The following is a 19,543-nucleotide window of genomic DNA, read 5'->3' as shown; positions in this document are numbered from 1 at the left end:
AAAGCTAAACTTTGATGGTGGTGTCTCTTGTCTCTGTTATATTTAGGTTAATGCATTAGATAATCTTGGCCAGACCTCTCTTCATAGAGCAGCACATTGTGGTCATCTTCAGACATGCAGGTTGCTGCTGAGTTCTGGATGTGATCCTTCCATCGTGTCTCTGCAGGGCTTTACAGCCTTACAAATGGGGACTGAAAGCGTGCAACAGCTGCTACAGGGTATGCTGATTTATTCAAGATCTGCTCTAGTGCTTTGTTTTACTTACCATTTCAAGTGCTGTCAAGAAATAATAGTGAAGACAAGTCAAAAAAAAAAAAGTGTGTTCTTCAAGAGACAGTCTGGGTTGTGGAGTTTCATTTCCTAGTTAACAATATCATTTACTCTCTTGATTGTCAGAGATGCTCTGAATGTTTGTGGCATAGCCACCTGAAATAATTTTAGAAAAATTCTGACATAGTGTGGGGGGAATTTTGAAAATGAATTTCTACAGTAAAATTGTCTTTGCATCTGTAGGCAGAGGCAACACTGTACAAGGATTTTTCAAGGCTAAGGTTTGGGCATTATACATATAGGTAAACTTGATATAGTCTAATTCTGAAACTGAAATAAGAATGGTTCCACAGTACTTCAAAACAGATAGGAAGCATGTTGCTAAAGACAACTTTGCAATACTGTTAGCTCTGTCAACTATAGTTGTAAATAGTAAGCAAAGACAAAACCTATCTGTAATTGGTTAACTTTATTTCAAGGATTTCCCTTAAAAAAATCAAATGATTTCCTATCTTAACAAATCCTTTCAACTGTCTTCACTTACCTGTCATGCAACCTCATTTATTTTGCAGAAGGGATCCCATTAGGTAATTCTGATGCAGATCGACAGTTGCTGGAGGCTGCAAAGGCTGGAGATGTGGATACTGTAAAAGTAAGCTTAAACCTGTACCTAAAAATAAGAGAGTTTGTCATGATTAAACCCCAGCCAGCAGCCAAGCCCCACAGAGCTGCTCGCTCACTCTGCCACCTGTGGGATCGGGGAGACAGTCAGAAGGGTAAAATCTGGAAAACTTGTGGGTTGAGATAAAGAGAGTTTAATAGGGAAAGCAAAAGCTGCACGCACAAGCAAAGCAAAACAAGGAATTAATTCACTGCTTCCCATGGGCAGGCAGGTCTTCAGCCACCTCCAGCAGAGTAGAGCCCCATCACGCTGGGAACACGAAACCCATCACTCCAAATGTCCCCCCTTCCTCCTTCTTCCGCTGCTGAGCGTGATGCCATATGGTCTGGAATATCCCTTTGGTCAGTTTGGGTCACTTGTCCCAGCTGTGTCTCCGCCCAACTTCCCATACACTTCCAGCCTCCTCACTAGTGTGGCAGCACAAAAAGGTCTTGGCTCTGTGTAAGCCCTGCTTAGCAACAACAACATCTCTACATTTTCAATCCTGTGTTCAGCACAACTCCAAAACACAGCCCTGTACCAGCCACTGTGAAAAAAAATTTACTCCACTACAGCCGGAACTGGCACAGAATTATATCTCAGTCTATAATTTCTCAAAGCAGGCAATCAAACAGCTCTTCACTGACTGCTTTAGAGTTGTGATCCCTGTCTTAAGACCTTTATATTGCACAATTATTACAGATGATTGACTATAATATTCACCACCTCCAGATGTTTGCCCTATATAAAAAGCATAAATAAGTCACGAGTGTGGATTTGGGAGCAGGTGGATTTTTTCTTAGGATGCAATCTATGAAAAGTAAAGACTTTACATAAAAATAAATTTAAATCTTTAATAAAAACAGTTATTCAAAATTAGATGTGTATAACAACATTCTATGACTAAATTAAAAGTGCCAACACTACATAATCAGTGACATATGTTTTGTTTTGTTTTGGGAAATTCACAGAAGCTATGTACTGTTCAGAGTGTGAACTGCAGAGATATTGAGGGGCGTCAGTCTACCCCACTTCATTTTGCTGCTGGATATAACAGAGTATCTGTTGTGGAGTATCTCCTTCAGCATGGAGCTGATGTGCATGCAAAAGATAAGGGGTAAGTGTTCGAAATATCTGTCAGCTTTTGAACATTGTTAGCTGGTAAGCATCCCATCTTTCTTCAGACATTTTATTTTTTTATTTTCGTGGAACCTTCTGTTAGAATGATGATGTTCAGAATGTCCAAAAGCATTTAGCAGTACTTAAGTCTAGAGTGTCAAGGATTTCTCTGGCCCTGTCTTTTTGCTCCTCTTCAGTGCTGCTGCTGATTGCATTTGCACTGCTTTGGCAGTAGGTACTCCTGCTGTATTAGACTACCGGGGTGGGGGATAATGGTTTCATTGTTGAAGGTTCATTGTGTTTTAAGTTTATGTCACTGAGTGAAAAAATACCCTATTTTCAAAGAGAATTTTTCTTTTCTTTTAATTGTTTCCAGAGGACTTGTCCCGTTACATAATGCTTGTTCATATGGTCACTATGAAGTCGCAGAACTGCTGGTTAAACATGGTGCCGTTGTCAATGTAGCTGACTTGTGGAAATTCACTCCCTTGCATGAAGCTGCAGCAAAAGGAAAATACGAGATTTGCAAACTCCTGTTACAGGTATAACACATGCTGGAGAAAAGTTGCTTTCTTTTCTTTCTTGTTCCCTCTGAAATGTAAATTGAACCTCTTTGAGAAATGATTTGTGCTTTGTGCTTTCTAAATTATTATAGCTCAGTGTTTTCAGTAAAAGCGATGCTATTAGCAACTATATTGTCCTTTCTCACACAGTAAATGGAAGGTTCTCTGAAGGATTCCAGCATATGTCAGAATATTTGCTCAGTAAGCTGTAAGATGCTTAAGATGCAGCATGTTTACTGACATATTTCCCACCTGTTTTTGATGTGCACAGCATGGAGCTGACCCTACGAAGAAAAACAGAGATGGAAATACTCCCCTAGACCTCGTTAAAGATGGTGATACTGATATTCAAGACCTACTTAGAGGAGATGCAGCTCTACTAGATGCTGCAAAGAAAGGTTGTTTGGCCCGAGTAAAAAAGCTGTGTTCACCCGACAATGTCAACTGTCGGGACACGCAAGGACGACATTCAACACCACTACATTTAGCAGGTCAGTGTTCTAATTAACTGGTTTGATCAGTTACTAATTACTGTGACTGAACTTTCTATGTCTGAGCAAGTTTAAAGTGTAGCCTCAAAGCTAGAGGATTCAGTATTTTCTCTTTTAAAAAATTAGTATTTCAGGAATATTAATCTTACATTGCTCTTCCAACCATTTACTTACTTTAATTTCCTGTTCTCTCTAGCTGAAAAAGATCTTTTATTGTTTATTGACAGGTTTTAAAACCAAATCCTCTTAATTAAAGTGTCCTCAGTAATAAGTAATATACTGTCCTCACTGGGATTGACATATTAACTAACTTTCAAGTAATTTAAGTGAGTTACTGCCTCTCTATGGCCTGTTTTGGGTGGTTTTTTAATTCTGTTTATTCTGTCCTTCTGCAACCTTCCAGCTGGTTACAACAATTTGGAGGTTGCAGAGTACCTGTTACAGCATGGAGCAGATGTGAATGCACAGGATAAAGGAGGTTTGATTCCTCTGCATAATGCAGCATCCTATGGGGTAAACATCTCAAACTTTCTTGGATTTTATTTATTTAAAAAAGCGATACATTTCAGTGACAGCATTGTGAGCCAATACTTTGTAGAATGCTTTTGCTATTGAGTTATAATGTAATCTTGTAAAACACAAAATCAGTAATTTGATCATAGCTCATAGGTGAAGACTTAGGAATTTGTAAAATCATGAATGCAGTTTACAGAACTGAGTTTTTTGACCATGGATACCTAGGAAATCAGCAGTTTGAAAGATGTCCCATAAAATGCCTTTCCTTACCTGGACCACTTGAATTTTATCAGCAAGATCTCACTTTCACTTATATAGCTGCTGTTGAGACAGCAATTGTTTTTTTGAACTTGAATCTTTGTGCTTTAATCAGGTCTTTAACCAAAACAGCTGGGGTATTTTATAAACTGGAAGTTTAAATCAGGCTTTCTTTCCTTCAGATTCCCGTTGATTTGGGATTCTGTTTTACTCTGTCCTTTTTTCACAAGAGAACAAATCTTAACTTTTTGCTGGTATAAGTGAGGAAGGAGGCACTTTTTAAAATCATAATTAAATGTATTCTAAGAAAAATCAGAATAGCTCTGATTACAGAGACGTGTCAGTAATAGTTATGAGTTACTTTAATGCACTGTAGTACCTTGGAATTTAACAGGTATTTTTATTTTTCCAGCATGTTGATGTAGCAGCTTTACTTATAAAATATAATGCATGTGTGAATGCCACGGACAAATGGGCTTTCACACCTCTCCATGAAGCAGCCCAGAAAGGAAGGACTCAGCTTTGTGCCTTGTTACTGGCACATGGGGCTGATCCCACTCTGAAAAACCAAGAAGGACAAACGCCGTTGGACCTGGTCACTGTAAGTGATGGGGCTCATCTTGGGAAATCTGTACTCGTCTGCTATTTGTGACAGCTCATCTAAAAACTGTCCTTGGACAAAAGGGTAATACAGCAACTTCTGCAGAATTTAAAATACTCTGGTTTCTCTGGTGTTTGTATGTGTCTGGTAAGGAAAGTCAGTAGAGCCTTTATAAACCTGCTTTAAAGAATTTCTTGCTTCAGACATCTTATTTCAATATAGACTGGGGGGAATAAACCCAAAGCAACAAAAAGGAATTTATGGTTATAATTTGATGCTTTTAATTCAGTGCTTGTAGTTTGACTAGTACAAAAATTGTGACAATAAAATGTAAGCACAATTTGTAGCAACATATATTTCAGAAACTAAGTTTTTGGGCATGTTTTTTCTAAGTATTATAATACAATCCAAAGCTACACTCAGAGTAACTGTTTGCTTCATAAATTCTGTTGCCAGTAGAAACTTCAGTTCATTTTCCCTGGGAAATTAATTCTGTTTAACTGTCCCTAAAGCTTTTACCTTATTTCACCTTTTATTTTAGAGCTTTTATTATTTTACAGTTTCATGCGTGCTGTTGGCAGGCCATTTGTAAACTGCACTGTAAAATGCCTATTTTCCCAATATGCATTTATTTATTTTGTAGTATACTTAAGAAATCTGAAATAATGATATTGCATTCTTGGAGAAAACATTGTGCAAAAGTGTTCCTCTGTTTTAATGAGTTGGTTTCTCGCTTTCAGGCAGATGATGTCAGTGCGTTATTGACAGCGGCAATGCCTCCTTCTGCCTTACCGACTTGCTACAAACCTCAGGTCATAAGTGTGTCTCAGACTACAGGTTCTGCAGCTGATTCCCTGTCTTCTGTTCCATCCAGTCCATCCAGTCTGTCTGCTGCAAGTAGTCTTGACAACTTGTCTGGTAGTTTTTCTGAGCTCCCCTCTGTTGTCGGTACAAACTGTGCAGAGGGGGCTACTGTTTTGGAGAAAAAAGAAGGTAAGGCTTTCTCAGGAATGAATAACATTCCTTGATGTGTGGTAAAAAGGCTTACAAAAGTGTGAAGTTTCCCATACATGCATACAGTTATTATGGCATACGCAGTATTTCTATTCCTATGATGCCATTAATGAAGAGCAGAAGTCTGAAAGTCTTGTAGTATAAGATTTTACTCCTTTCCCCTTACAGAACCTTTTAGCTCTAAACCTTTGCTGTAGAGAAACAAAATGGTGAGTTGTAATTTAAAAGCTAAGTCAAATGAAATTGAGCTCCATACCAAGCAGTATTTTACTGCAAACTTTATCTAGTTTCTAGAAGCTATTCTTGATGAGTTATCTTAAAAAGATTACTTCTGTGACATTGTAATTCTCAATATCTTTTCTGTTTGAATTTGCATTTCTGGTAGCTAATTAGTGGCTTGTTTTGTGGAAGTACAAAGACTACTCTTAGTAAGATAGAAATCTTAAAGAACTAGGATAGACTAAGTGATAGTTGCTGCTGGTTAGTGACATATTTAATCCCCATCTGCAATAGACCAGGAATTTCTGTCTCTCTCATTGTTGCCACAGACAGAGTGAGACGTGTATACTTTATTTTACACTACAGGTATGAATGTTCATTGTGAGTTTTTCTTCTTGCACAGTTTCAGGTGTAGATTTTAGCATTAATCAGTTTGTGCGGAACCTTGGCCTTGAACATCTAATTGACATATTTGAGAGAGAACAGGTGAGTGGCTGCATTCTTTTCCAGATACTCAACCCTAGAAAGCAAGGGAATGAAGCTGGGGGCAATAATGTTGATATCAGTTTAACAACGTAGTAATGTTTCCTTTCAGCGGTATAAGTGGTATTGTGAGTAAGTAGTCACTGTTGATTAGTAATTTCAGTTTTTGTTTGTGTTGGCTTGAATACATCTAGAAAAGTATTTCTCAGTCAGAAACATGATTCTTGCAAGCAATACTGGTTACATAATAGTAGTTTGTAGTATATTTATTTAAAGACAAAAGGATTGGAGAAAACAGTTGAGTAAAAGTGAAATATGAGAATAATACATTAAAGTCTCTATGTTCATGTTCTTTTCACACTTGTTTTTTCTCTCAGATATTGTGAGGTATATTTTCACTGTCATTGGCAGTTGTTCTACTAAAAAAAAATGTGTTGTTTTCATTATAGATAACGTTGGATGTATTAGTTGAAATGGGACACAAAGAATTGAAGGAAATTGGAATTAATGCTTATGGCCATAGGCATAAAATCATCAAGGGAGTTGAAAGACTTATTTCTGGACAACAAGGTATATACTCATTTTAAATTATCATGTAGTACTGCCTTTATATAATCAGTTTTTATAAATGATTGATGTTATTCCAAATTATATCTCATTAAAAAGAATTGATAATAAAACTTGTCCTACAAAATGACACTTCAACTGCTTACAAGTGGTTTCCCTGTCATGTACATTGTCATACTGAGCTAAACACACACAAACGGGTTAGTGTGTATGAAATGGATGATTCTTGCTGAGAGAAGGACTGATCATTGTCCACAGATCAATGAAGTTATTCCATGTCTAGCTGCTGTGCTTCTCCTGGCATTCATGGTGTATGCATGGTAAATGTGTGGGTAGGTTACAGAGATGCTGAAAAAGTTTGAAAGTAATGAAATAATTTGAGGGATCACATTTACACATGCACAAAAATGTCTGTGGCCAGTAGAAGGCAATAAAGTAATTTGTAATTTCTGCCTTCCTTAGCAAATAAGCTCTTCATCTGGTAAAATGCGTTTTGAGAAAATGGTCCCTTGAAAAAGTCCTACTGGTTATCATTCCAGATCAGCAGTTTCTGAAACTGTGGTTGTGTTTTATTACATTCACAGGACTTAACCCATACCTGACTCTAAATACTTCTGGTAGTGGAACTATTCTCATTGACCTTTCCACTGAAGATAAGGAATTTCAGTCAGTAGAAGAAGAGGTATGGCATTCTTTGTAGTCTCTGAGTATTTTTGTTATTGTTATTGAAGAGGTATTGCTAACAATGCAATAAATATCATTAAGCCCAAGAAAAACTTGCATAAGCAAACTTCAAATTTTTCAACTTTACACGACTTTTGATCTGTACTCATGATGTCTGTAATTTTTTCTTACTTATTACTGCTTGTAGTGTTTTTAAAATCTCTACTATATAGAAAAGCTCTTTCATATATCATATAAATTCTATGCTACCAGTTGATTGCCTGTCTGTTATACACAGTTTTAAATCACTTCCTTTCAAAGTGTCATAATCACACAAGATAAAATACCAAAGAAATAGAAGTCTAGATAGATTAGTGACAGTCTTCTCCAGTTTGAAAACTAGATCATGGACTAGTCCAGACACGTGGTTTTTTAAAATCATAAAACCTGTTCATGTGCATCCATAAAACCTGGCATTATTTAACATATAGTCATTGCCTAAAAAATTCTTGTATGATTTCTTAATTGTTTTAATACATAATTAAAAATTAGTTCTTTTGATTATTTGACTTGTGTGAAGGAAATATTTGTGTGTTGAATGTGTTCTGAGACAATGTGATCCTCCTCAAATTCTCAATGTTAGATGCAGAGCACTGTCCGGGAGCACAGAGATGGAGGACATGCTGGTGGAGTCTTCAATAGATACAACATCTTAAAGGTACCTGTTGCATTTTTATGGTCAGTGGTTACACCTTTAAAGTTTTGGCTGAAAGTGACCTGTCCATAAAATGTCCTGCATTTGTTGGAGTTCCATAATGTGACAAGATGTGTGTGTCCTTCTGAGGCATGCATAGGATAAAGATCATCTTCCAGGGAAATTCAGAGTAAGCTCCTATGGAAAAGCTACTTACGGGTTAATAGTCAGGAAGAAATTTTATGAGAAATTGACATAAAGACCTCACAGAAAACTGCAGAATGTTTGAAGAAAAAGACAGGATGTTCTATAGGAAACAAAAGAAGGTTTCTCTTGAGGGAGAATGGCAAGGGGGAAAATCAGCAAGAAGTGGAAGCAAAACTCTTCTGATGTGGAACTAAGGGTACTTATTTTGGCTTGATTTAACATCAAACAATTGTAAAACATTTGGTTTGTATTTATGTATTTTCCCCCTGAAGAAATGGTAATTTTCATTAATATTATAAAGATTTTGATTTGCAAGTAAGTACTATTAAGTTTTATTCTGAACTGATATTACAGTTTTCCCAGTAGAATTACTATGGTATATTCATGTATAAAAGGCTTTGCAGTGTCCAACATACCTGTGCAGGGAGTACGTAATTTATTTTCTTTTAAAAGTGTTTCAGAAGTCTTTGTGGAAGGCATTTCTTAATTTACTAGTTGATCATTTTACTAGTGATTTGGCATTAAGTAGAATTGTGACTAAGCTTACTAAACGTAAATTATGAAGTATTATTTAAGAGCTCTTTAAAATGAATTGATTCTTAATTAAGTATATAGTTATGTTTTACTTGTCATGCTACAAAAATCAGCTTGTGCAGGATAAGTTAGAGAATTTGTGTTTCATTGAGTTCCAAGCAAGATACTTTTGTTTAAGTGGCAGTGTAAGTGTATTGTAGTATAGTGGCTATAGTTATACATCTCTCCACTAAAATGAACAGACCTTTTCAGTTTCAAGATGGAACTTTTGCATTTTGATTGTTTCAGATTCAGAAAGTGTGCAACAAAAAACTGTGGGAAAGGTACACTCACAGGAGGAAAGAGGTCTCTGAAGAGAATCATAACCATGCCAATGAAAGGATGCTGTTTCATGGTGAGATTTTGAAATTCACCTTAATCAGTAATTAACTGGAGGGTTTCTGCTGTCTCAAACAAAGTAAATTCCTCAATGGAAATAGGTTCTACGTTTTATATGAGTTTTTATAAACAAGTGTTGTATATGTCACAATGTAATGATATAATGCACTGTGTCTTTCTTCTGAAATTTGCATCTCCTTGTCTCTCCCTGAGGGAGACTTCAAAGATTGAAGTGAAAACATTTTAGCAATTATGAATGAAGATTAAGTAGTGTGCCTCCTCAAGTGTGTTTTATTGGCTGGATGACCAAAATGATAAAGGATCAAACGTTCTTCTGCTATGGGTTGTTTTGGGTTTTGGGATTTTTTTGTTTTCTTGGTTTTATAATTTGATAAGTTAGTTTTGTTCAGCATTCCAGAAAAGGTATCTTATCATTAGCAAATTAAAGCCAGTTAAAAGCTCTTCTGTGCACCAATACATTGTTTGTCCTGATGAACAAATTAAACAAGTTCACAGTATGTACTCATAATGAAGGCCATGTAGTTCCCAACATAATGGGAATGGGTGGTTGAATTAGGACACATAAAAAATCTGTATACTGTATTTTCAATATTTTGCCTCCTTTCTTTTAGGCTCCCCATTTGTGAATGCAATCATTCACAAAGGCTTTGATGAGAGACATGCCTATATAGGGGGCATGTTTGGAGCTGGGATTTATTTTGCTGAAAATTCTTCCAAAAGCAATCAGTATGTGTATGGAATTGGAGGTGGCACTGGATGTCCAATTCACAAAGATAGATCTTGTTATGTCTGCCACAGGTAAGTCCTTCAAAAGAATGTGATTTTGCTTTTGTATATTGTGTTTTAGACTATCAGTGCAGCAGAGTATGCACTTGGCCTTGATGTTGATTTGGCTGTTAGATACAAATCTGGCTTTAGAACACTCTTGAATTATGTTGTCAGTATGAGTGATGCGGGAAGGGGTTAGAAAACTTTTGTTTTAAAAGCAAACAAAATAACTGAATAAATTTAGAAAATTTAAAGAAAATGTCGTGACAATCTCAGAGTACCTTGTTAAGCGTGCTGTTTCCAGTAATTAGGTTAAACATTTTTCAGTGTTATTACCAACAGATTCCTTGGGCTAAAGAGCTTTCCAAAGGGAGCATAACTTTTGTTCTTTAAAACTGAACTTCAGGATTTTGTGAACTACAAAGACTGACTGAAGTGGCTTCAAAGTTCCACTGTTCTCCTCAAGTAAAAGTTTTAAATTACAAAGATGAATAATCATTCATAAACATTGAGTGTTCACGGTCCTTTTTCCTTTTAACACAGGCAGTTGCTCTTTTGTCGTGTGACATTGGGCAAATCTTTCCTGCAGTTCAGTGCTATGAAAATGGCTCATTCTCCCCCAGGACATCACTCAGTTACTGGGAGACCCAGTGTAAATGGATTGGCATTGGCAGAGTACGTCATTTACAGAGGAGAGCAGGTAAACAGCGTTTGGGTTGGTTTTTCAGACTCTTTTTTTTCTCCCAAGGGCATGTAATGCATTTTCTTATGTTTGAGGTGCTAGGACTTGCTTTTGTCTTTAAACAAACTCCAGCTGTGGTTGCGGGTGAAAGGATATGTGTTTCCTGATGCTCCAGCGATTTTACCTTTGATATTTTGCAATTTTTTCCTTGGCATAAATAGTTTTTTCTCCTCTCTAACAAACATTCTGAACTCATTGAGAGAATGAAATCATAATAAAAAATATGTGTGTCACTCTTCCAGGCTTATCCAGAATACTTGATTACTTACCAGATCATGAAACCTGAAGTCACCACTGAAGCTTAAGACAAGTTATTTGTGGGAAACCATCAGACTTTGGAGGAGAAGATACCAATGGCTGCCATCCTGTTAATTACAAGTTTTTGTTGAAAAACTTCCATTCACAGGTGGTGTGGTAGCAAATGTGAACAAAATATACCAGTTTTGACTTGATAAAGCTTTAATAATGTACAGTATGTTTTTCTAAAATTTCAGAAATGTCCTCTTTTTCAGCACTTTAACAGATACTGTTCCAGGCATAAACTGGGGTTTGGCTGTACTAAATTATAAACAAAATTATCTTGAAACAATGGTTTTATACAATACTGCATTCAAATTTAGGAGAAATTGTAATGCTCTATACAGGAACTCATTTTACTAATATTGTGTTCTTTAAAACACTGCATTTACACTGAAAACGTTTTCATTTGTAAAACTGTAAATAAGAGCTTTTGTACTAGCCTGGTATTTATTTACATTGCTTTGTAATATACGTGTTTTAGAACTGCAATCTTGTACAAAATGTTCTTTCCAGATGTTGGGGTTGTTCATCTGTTTTTTCTCATGCAAGATAGATTTGAAAAGCCAATTTTTTTCAGGTTTTATCACTTAATTGTGGGGAAGAAAACAAATTTTATCTGAAGAGGTTTAGAAATATCCAACTTTAGATTTAATACACAAATTTTTGTTCTGTAGTTTTATTTATGAAATATACATTCCTGAGAATGATGGGCTATGAAAATAGAGTGTTCCAGATGAATACTAAAGTGGTTTTCCACCTACTTCCTAGAGTTGCATATTTTATTCCTGTAAAATGTCTTTTGAAGTTTTTTATTTAACTGTAGGCATAGTTAGCCCATATCCTCACTTCAAGGCTAGAAGACCTTGCAAGTTAACAGTTTTAGTAAATTATTTCCTTTGAATGTAGATGGAAAATTAACCTCAAGGAGTTCTTTCTTGAGTTTCTTTTGCTTACATTTAAGCCAGGAAGTTAAACATGTTATTCCTAATATGAGGGCAAACAACTTGGCCTATTTTGTACGCTTATTTGGTAGATTAATCTACCTGTTGGTACCCTGAGAATATGAGTATTGCAAGGCAGAAATGTTAAAAGCCATCCTGTCATCTCCTGTGTCTCTTCCATGTTAACATTCAGGCTGTAGTTGGGGCAGGTGTGTTGGGGTGTGTTTATCTGCTTTCAGCTGAGTGGGGCTGTTTGGGGTGTGTGGTTCTGCTCCCAGCTCGGCCAGCAGGGCGAGAGTGAGTGAGTGGGATGAGCAGCTCCTCCACAGCAGCAGCTGCCTTTGGTAGCCCTGGTAAGACCTCTGTGACAGAGGGAGAGTGCAAAAGGTCCAAGTCTCGTTCAGGGTTACTGAATGCACTCATCAGTCCTGTCAGCACTATCACAGCTCTCCTCTCTATTCTTTCTGCTTCTCTTCCATCTGCAGTTTTTACCTACATATTTCAAAAGTGTGTAAATACAAATTATAGTTTACTTGGGGTTAAAGTGGGTAGGAGTATATTTTAGTTGTTTAGTATTTCTACATACAGAACACTGTCCCAGTAGACAATTTGTTTGCAGGGCATGTTATCATACCATGGTTTTAAATGTAGTAACTGGTCAAGATAATGAAATCCTCTTGCTGATGTGGTGGTTATGTGATTATGCTCTATGTAAAAATGTATTGAACCTTACCCAGTTATGTGAGGAAACTGAATAATAAGATTGCAGAATTCTTGCAGAAAGTAATATTGGCTATGAATACAAAAGGCTTTGATTTTTACGTACTTTCTCCCAGCATGTTGCCTGTTCCTTAGGTATAGTAATGCTGGAATTGGTGTTCCTGCAAAATCTGTTAATTATGTTTAAAACTTTTTTGTTATTGCTAAAATGCTTCATTCTGTATGAATGATCACCTAATGTCTTGTAAAATGTTGTGGTATGATAGCATTTTAAGTGGTACCACAATGTTGGTTTTGTCTGTTTGGGGATTTTTTGAGCTGTTTTTTTTTGCATGACATACCTTGCACTCTGAAGATGGAAGCTGTAATGATTTGGTAATACTGACTATTGAGGTGAACCTTTAATCCCTTGTGCAATTAGTTCTGCTTTACTCATCTTGAAGTGTCTTTACATGTACTGTATGACATTCCATATCCATAACACTAAATAAATTTAATTCACTGGTTTTCTGGTAGCATGGGAGTAATTACAGATGTAGTATGTTAACCAATTGTTTTAAATGTAAGCATGCACAATAGTAAAACAAACTACATCACTGGAGGCGAAATTAATTGCATTAAATAGAAAAGCTTTTAACTTGGATGAAAATCTGTAAATACTGTAGAAACTTGTAGTTTGGCACATGGCTAACAAACAGCTTTAGCTAGCAGTGAAAATGTTTTAATAATAAATCCAAAAGTAAGGTTCAATTTGTGCACTTAAAACTCCATTATATGGTCCAAAACTGAAAAAGAAAACTCTCTTGCATTGGGTTTGTAAAATGAAAAGTAACCTAAAAAGTCTTACCTTTCAGATAACTGCATGGGCAGCAGTATGGCAGGGGAGCAACAAAAGTAACTGCTTAGGTTACTGGTAGTATTGCAATAAGTAAATAATTTTATTTTGGTAGGACCATTTAGACAGAAGGTTTCCAAAACCAGGCTTGTATAGAAGACTTATACAGACATGAGCACTAGAGGGCAGGAAAGCAAATGTTTGATAAGTTTAAGGGTAATGAAAATCTTTAAAGTATCTTGGGAGCACAACTTCTGATAAAATTGCTCCTGAAAAGTCCACCTATCTAGGTTGCAAAAAATTAACATTAACTTTCCATTATGCATTAGTGTGGGGGTTAATTAATTAATTACTATAAAAACAAGTGGTGCAACTAAGCAAATTGAAAATATTAGGGTTTTTTCTTAAAAAAAATTCTAATAACTTAGACCTTAGTTCTTAAAAATCAAAAGATTATTTTGTCTGACTCTTCTATTATGTATAATTGAAAAAGTTAAGATTATCCATGCAGTGCATGTTGAAGAGGTATGTTGGAACTAATTTTGAATGCAAATGACTGTTTATAAAGGAGTTGCACTGAACTTGCTCACTAACCATGAGTGTGTATCTATGAGTACACACACACACTTGCTCACTCCCTCACTTCATTCATCAAGTAGCTGAGAAAAAGTTTAAAAAGTGACTTTTTGAGCAAACGTCATTGTCAGTGAAGGTGCTGCAGCCTAGGAGCCACTTTCCTTTCTTCTGCCCATCCTGAACTTAATATAATAAAACAGATTTTCTCTTTTGCTGTAAACAACAGAGCCCCATGGGTGACTTGCCTTCTGCCTCCCAGTTTAAAAAAAAAAAAAGTATAAAGGCTTGGTTGGTATTCGTGTGAAGCAGCAGTGTAGCAAAACCTGCTTTCTTTCCTTCAGTGACCTGGAAGTGAGAGTGACTGAAGTCTGCCCCTCGGTGGTTCTTGGAGCTGTGCTTTTCCTGCACCCACGGAAGTTGCAGTAGGAGGTGGAGGTGGTGTCAGAAGGGAAGCACCAAAGTTGAGGACACAGGGGGAGGTGTGTCCCTCTTTTTGCCCCTCTCCAGGAAGCATAAGCAATGCTACGTCTGAGAGTATCAGGGAGTTTCTTTCCTCTCCCTGTGGCTCACTAGATCAGGCAGCCAGAACAGAATGCCAAACAGAAAGAAAAAGCATGTAGATGACTGGTTTGGAGCTAACAAGTTCTGCCCTAAAAAGAGGCTAAGTTGGTAACTGAGAGGAGACAGACAGGAGCAGAGAGAGAAAAAAAGAACTAATAACCTACAAAAAAAAAAAAAAACGGGGGAAATTCTAAAAGCATTAAAAAGTTACAGTAGTACTAACTATTATCATTTTTAGGGATGGCCAAGGCAATCATGGTACATAAACTTCCCAACTTATGTTTGAGTTAAAACAGCAAACAGGCATTGATGTGTAGACATTACAGAGATTTCAAAACAGTTTCTCCTGAGAAGAACACACATGTTTAGGAGAGGAAAGTTGCAGCCAATTCAAAATATTAATGTTAGACCTGGGAAATAATGTGTGCAAGAAAAGAAATAGGATTTAAAAACTGAAGGCAAATGCCCTGTACAGTAGCTCTTCAAAACTTTGCTTTGACACAAAGGACATGGAGTTCAGAGCCATCTCTCCATCTGTAGTCTTGATAAAACTGCTAAACTTATGTTTCAGCTGGGATCTTAATGGGTGGCAGTGAAGGGAACTGGGATGGTTCCTTATGTGTGCAGTGGCACAGCCAGGGGAACACTTGCTTGCAAAGTTTTTTAAGTTAGGAGCATTAAGAGTTTTCAAAAGATCATGGGAATAGTATTTGCCAACCTTAACATTTAAAATAAATGTAAATTGTTTAAGGAGCAAAAGAAGATGCACTAGTGCCTAAGAACGTGTGATTGAGGCCTTTTATAGTTGGAAAAGCGGGTTCGTGTCGGCTGACAATACTGTGCAGATCCAGGATGGTACATGTGGGAAAGGATTAATGTGGAGCAGTGAAGCTCATAGAAATAGCCTGGGAAATGGAGTTGGTAGTAGTCTGGACTAGGAGTTTAAGGCTTTGTGTTTAGCTGCTCTTCAAAAAGGTGACTTTTTCTAGCAATGTATTTGGGAGCTTATCTCACAACAGGACATTTATTCAATTTTGTGAGGCAGTGGGCATCATAGATCGGTAGGTGTGCATAGAAGGAGAATTTCTTACTAGCCTGCTAAAGAAGCGGGTAAATAAATTAAGCAAGTAAATAGGAATGATATGTAAGTAGGACTGAAATTACAAGAAAAAATGAAAAAACAGGGTTTGTTGCAAAAATGAGTAACAGTAAAGAACTAGTGTATATAATATTTATGACCCAACTGAGGAGGATATTGTATCTAATAGCTTTTAGTTATTGAAGTAGTCAAATTAGAAGCTGACAGCAGTTACATTAAGTATTGTTTTAATTAATGATAGAATGAGCTACTAAAGAGTCCAAAAGTGTCATCTTTAAATAAATAAATAAATAAACCTGTATATGTTGACCAGTGACTGATAGTGGTTCCCTATTTGAAAGTATTTTACTGAAGCATTGAAAACATGCAATGAAAAATTAGATTTTTAATTAAAGGGCTTTACTTTGAACAGTAAATATTCATTGGAGCAGTTGTTTTCATAAAACAAATTCTAATTCAGAATCTAGGGAAAGAACATACTTAGGGGTTAGTTACCAAAACCTAAAGATTTATAAATAATCAAAAAACTTTATGAATAATCAAAAAACTTTATTAATAAGGGCTGTTTCACAGATAGCATAGTCCCAGTAATAAAACGAGGCCTCTGAAGCACACAGTGTAGAAGGTATTATTTAATGCAAAATTCTAACACAAATAATCCAACAGTGAAATCAATCTGACTTCTAACTAAATGAACTAATGCTAAAGCTTATTTTGAAAGATTAGAAACATTAAAATGCACTAGAAACTGCAAAACTGTAGGTTTTAAGAGAAGAAAATGTTCTCCTATGGGGAGTAAAGCTCTATGAATGGAGAACAGTTTACCATGTTAGTAGTAAGATGGATTTCTAAAGGTGCAGAACAGACCTTAAATAAAAAAATTAGGTTAAAAAATAAGGGAATAGGGTGGGGGCGTGTGATTGTGTGGTGTGGAACTGACTGAGCATGTCAGAGTGGTGGCAACTACATTAACAGAGAAAATCTGGTCAGTGGTATACCACATCTGAAATAGTCTACACTAAATTAGAATGAAAGGCAATGTCTTGATAAGGAGACAAAAATAGAGAAAAGTGCTTCTCTTAACTATGTCAGATTGCTGAATTTCTGAAGTAAAAAACTTCTACACTGAGCCTTCAATCCAATGTCCTATTTATATATGCCATGTCAGCATTTAAAATCTCTTTAAAAACCCCTTAGCATTTGTATAATCAGACTCGAAGTGGTGTGGCAGAATGATGAGCTGGTGCTTGTTCATTTTAAGCAATCCTCAATAGTAGTGCTAGTCCCAGGGGGGAATTCTCATGGGAATAACCCATTATGGATAGGATTGGACAAAAATAACACGGAAACCTGCTTTTTTATGTAATTGTGTATTAGACTGAATTCCAAGGCACTTCTGAAGTATTACCTGCTACTAAAAGTGCACTTAATTATAAATTTGGAAACACTACTAAAAAAATCCCAGACATTTATAAAATACAGAAATAAATACCAGTAATTCAGACCTGGACCAATTAAGTGGAATAAATCAGATAAAAGTAATATTTCGTACTTACTGTAAATAGATTTGTTCAGGGACGTGATTAAAAGTTTTGCATAGTTTTATTTATATAAGTACCATGTGGCAGCTATAGGGAGTCCAACAGGAATACTGAAAGCAGGACAATTGTTTGCAAGAGATATGAGAGCCTTGTACATGTGGCAACTTTTAAAAGCCAAGGACTCATACAACAAGGTCCATAAACTAGTAGTTACAGGTTTAGGTGTGCCTGCTCTCTGAGACTTCCCTCACCACCCCTGGAAATGCCACTTTTCAGTAAAGGAGTTTAACAAAATGTGTGAGTTAAATATTTCATAGATCAAGTTTGGGTTTGTTTATTTTTTTTTGAAAAGAAGAAAGAGTGATGTGATGTTTTACAGTTAATAGCTTAAATATTATTAATTGTGTAATAGGGTGCATTGTTATGTATTACAGATGTTTTATTGCAAAATCAATAAATAGCATATTTTCCTTTAAAAAAAAAAAACTGTACAAAATAATGCTTAATATGTCTCTTCGTTGGACTGATTCTACAGTACAGATTTTGTGGAGTTTGCGGTTCAGCATCTTCAACCTACTTGAAATACTGTTAAAATAGTGGGTTTGGACTTGCTGACATAATGAATTATCTTGTATCTGTAAACACAAATTTTTCTCATAATTTTGTTAATTTCAGAAAAATTAATCAGAACTATATTTACACATACTCTAATTTTGCAATACGGGTGTTTTAAGGTTATTAAGCAGAATAGTTGACATCTCAAGACAGAACTCATTCTCCCCTGTCAATCTAGTTCTGGAGGTAAAATGCAACCAGAATTTCCCAAGCAAATTCATGGTGTCCTTTAGTTTTAAAACTGAATTTTTTTCAGGTTTCTTCTTTTTTTGTACCATTTTGTCTCTTTTGACCCATCAGAATTATTTATTTAACCATGGCTACCTAAAAAAGCCTCTCTTCATTATCACCATTTCTCCCTTATACTGAGATCAGAATGGGACTTGGCAGGTAATACTGTAGGGACAAGACTATGTACAAATTTGTCTCTAAAATTGACTTCCTGAACTAAGCTTTTGCTTGTTCACATCAGAAGGGGCTTGCCGGTAGTTCAGGCATCCAGATAACCTGTCCCTGTTCCCTGAGCGATGCTGAGGGGTCAAACCACTGCAGTGGTTTGGCATCACCTGGGAGGCTCAGGCTCCATCAGCACCTTCTCCCTTATTGCAGGCAGCAGGGACTCGCTGGCATTAAGGGCCTCAGCTGCTCGGTTCAGAGCCTGCCCCTCTGCAGACCCTTCACCTGATCTGAAGCTCTAGAAGTCTGTTCTGTCTGGCGGGAGCTTCATGATCTAAAATGGTTTGGGTGACGAGAGTGGCATGTGACAGGAATATACACATTCTGAATGAACAGCAGTTTCCATGGGGATCTCTGTACCTGTAGACAGCAGACAATCTTTTTCATTGCTGGAAATCCCTGTTTCTCTACAACAATCTCTATAATTTTGCCTAGTTTATTTTTCAGCGCAACTCTCAGCTCTCATAAAAGTGAGGTTCATTCACCTTGTTCCCAGGTAACTTCACACCAAAATATCTGCTGTTGTGCTTTCAGTATACATCCTGTAAAAGCAAATTATCATCAAATCCTGGAATGATTTGGGTTGGAAGGGACCTTTAAAGGTTATCTAGTCTAAACCCCTGCAATGAGCAGGGACATGTTCAACTAGACCAGGTTGCCTAGAGGCCTGTCCAACCTGAATGTTTCCAGGGATGGGGCATCTACTACCTCTCTGGGCAACCTGTGCCAGTGTTTTTCCACCTTCATTGTAAAAATTGGATTAATTCTGGCTGATGTTAAAGAACCTAAATCGCAACTGGTAATTTTAAACCTTGTACTTGAGAAGGATAAAATGAGTATATATTTCTAGAAGTCTTTTATCTGTTTTTTATATCTTTTATATATTTTTGATGTTATAAGAGTAAGATCACATCATAATAAAAGCTACTTGCCATTTTAAGTAGTTAAATAAGGAGTATCTGCATGAGAGAAAAGGAACTATGTTCTTTTTATATTTTAGGATTTAAAAAACTAAGTTGAGGACAGCACTAATACAGCACTAATTGTTAAGAACAAGGTACACTAATCCGCATGCTAGTGATGTAAAATGCATGTGAAATCTATAGCTCTGTATATGGAAAGCAGGACAA

General features: G+C 36.4%; 1 protein-coding gene across 1 annotated transcript in view; it reads left to right on the top strand.

Annotated features, from left to right (window-relative positions):
- Positions 1–13,236, top strand: part of TNKS2 (tankyrase 2) — a 28,255-nt gene extending 15,019 nt beyond the window's left edge. The window contains exons 12-27 of the mRNA XM_050335217.1: positions 47–218; positions 843–922; positions 1,903–2,048; positions 2,427–2,592; positions 2,885–3,104; positions 3,508–3,617; positions 4,291–4,479; positions 5,220–5,472; positions 6,116–6,198; positions 6,645–6,765; positions 7,347–7,444; positions 8,069–8,143; positions 9,149–9,254; positions 9,871–10,057; positions 10,571–10,727; positions 11,012–13,236. Of these exons, the coding sequence (XP_050191174.1) occupies positions 47–218; positions 843–922; positions 1,903–2,048; positions 2,427–2,592; positions 2,885–3,104; positions 3,508–3,617; positions 4,291–4,479; positions 5,220–5,472; positions 6,116–6,198; positions 6,645–6,765; positions 7,347–7,444; positions 8,069–8,143; positions 9,149–9,254; positions 9,871–10,057; positions 10,571–10,727; positions 11,012–11,074 (2,226 nt within the window). The 3' untranslated portion in view covers positions 11,075–13,236. The remainder of the gene's footprint in view (positions 1–46; positions 219–842; positions 923–1,902; positions 2,049–2,426; positions 2,593–2,884; positions 3,105–3,507; positions 3,618–4,290; positions 4,480–5,219; positions 5,473–6,115; positions 6,199–6,644; positions 6,766–7,346; positions 7,445–8,068; positions 8,144–9,148; positions 9,255–9,870; positions 10,058–10,570; positions 10,728–11,011) is intronic.
- The last annotated feature ends 6,307 nt before the right edge of the window (positions 13,237–19,543 follow it).

Source organism: Myiozetetes cayanensis, unplaced genomic scaffold (assembly GCF_022539395.1).
Source record: "Myiozetetes cayanensis isolate MyiCay16 unplaced genomic scaffold, myiCay2020 scf10, whole genome shotgun sequence".
NCBI lineage: Eukaryota > Metazoa > Chordata > Aves > Passeriformes > Tyrannidae > Myiozetetes > Myiozetetes cayanensis.
Note: the sequence above shows the minus strand (reverse complement) of the source record. Positions and strands in the feature narration are given on the sequence as shown.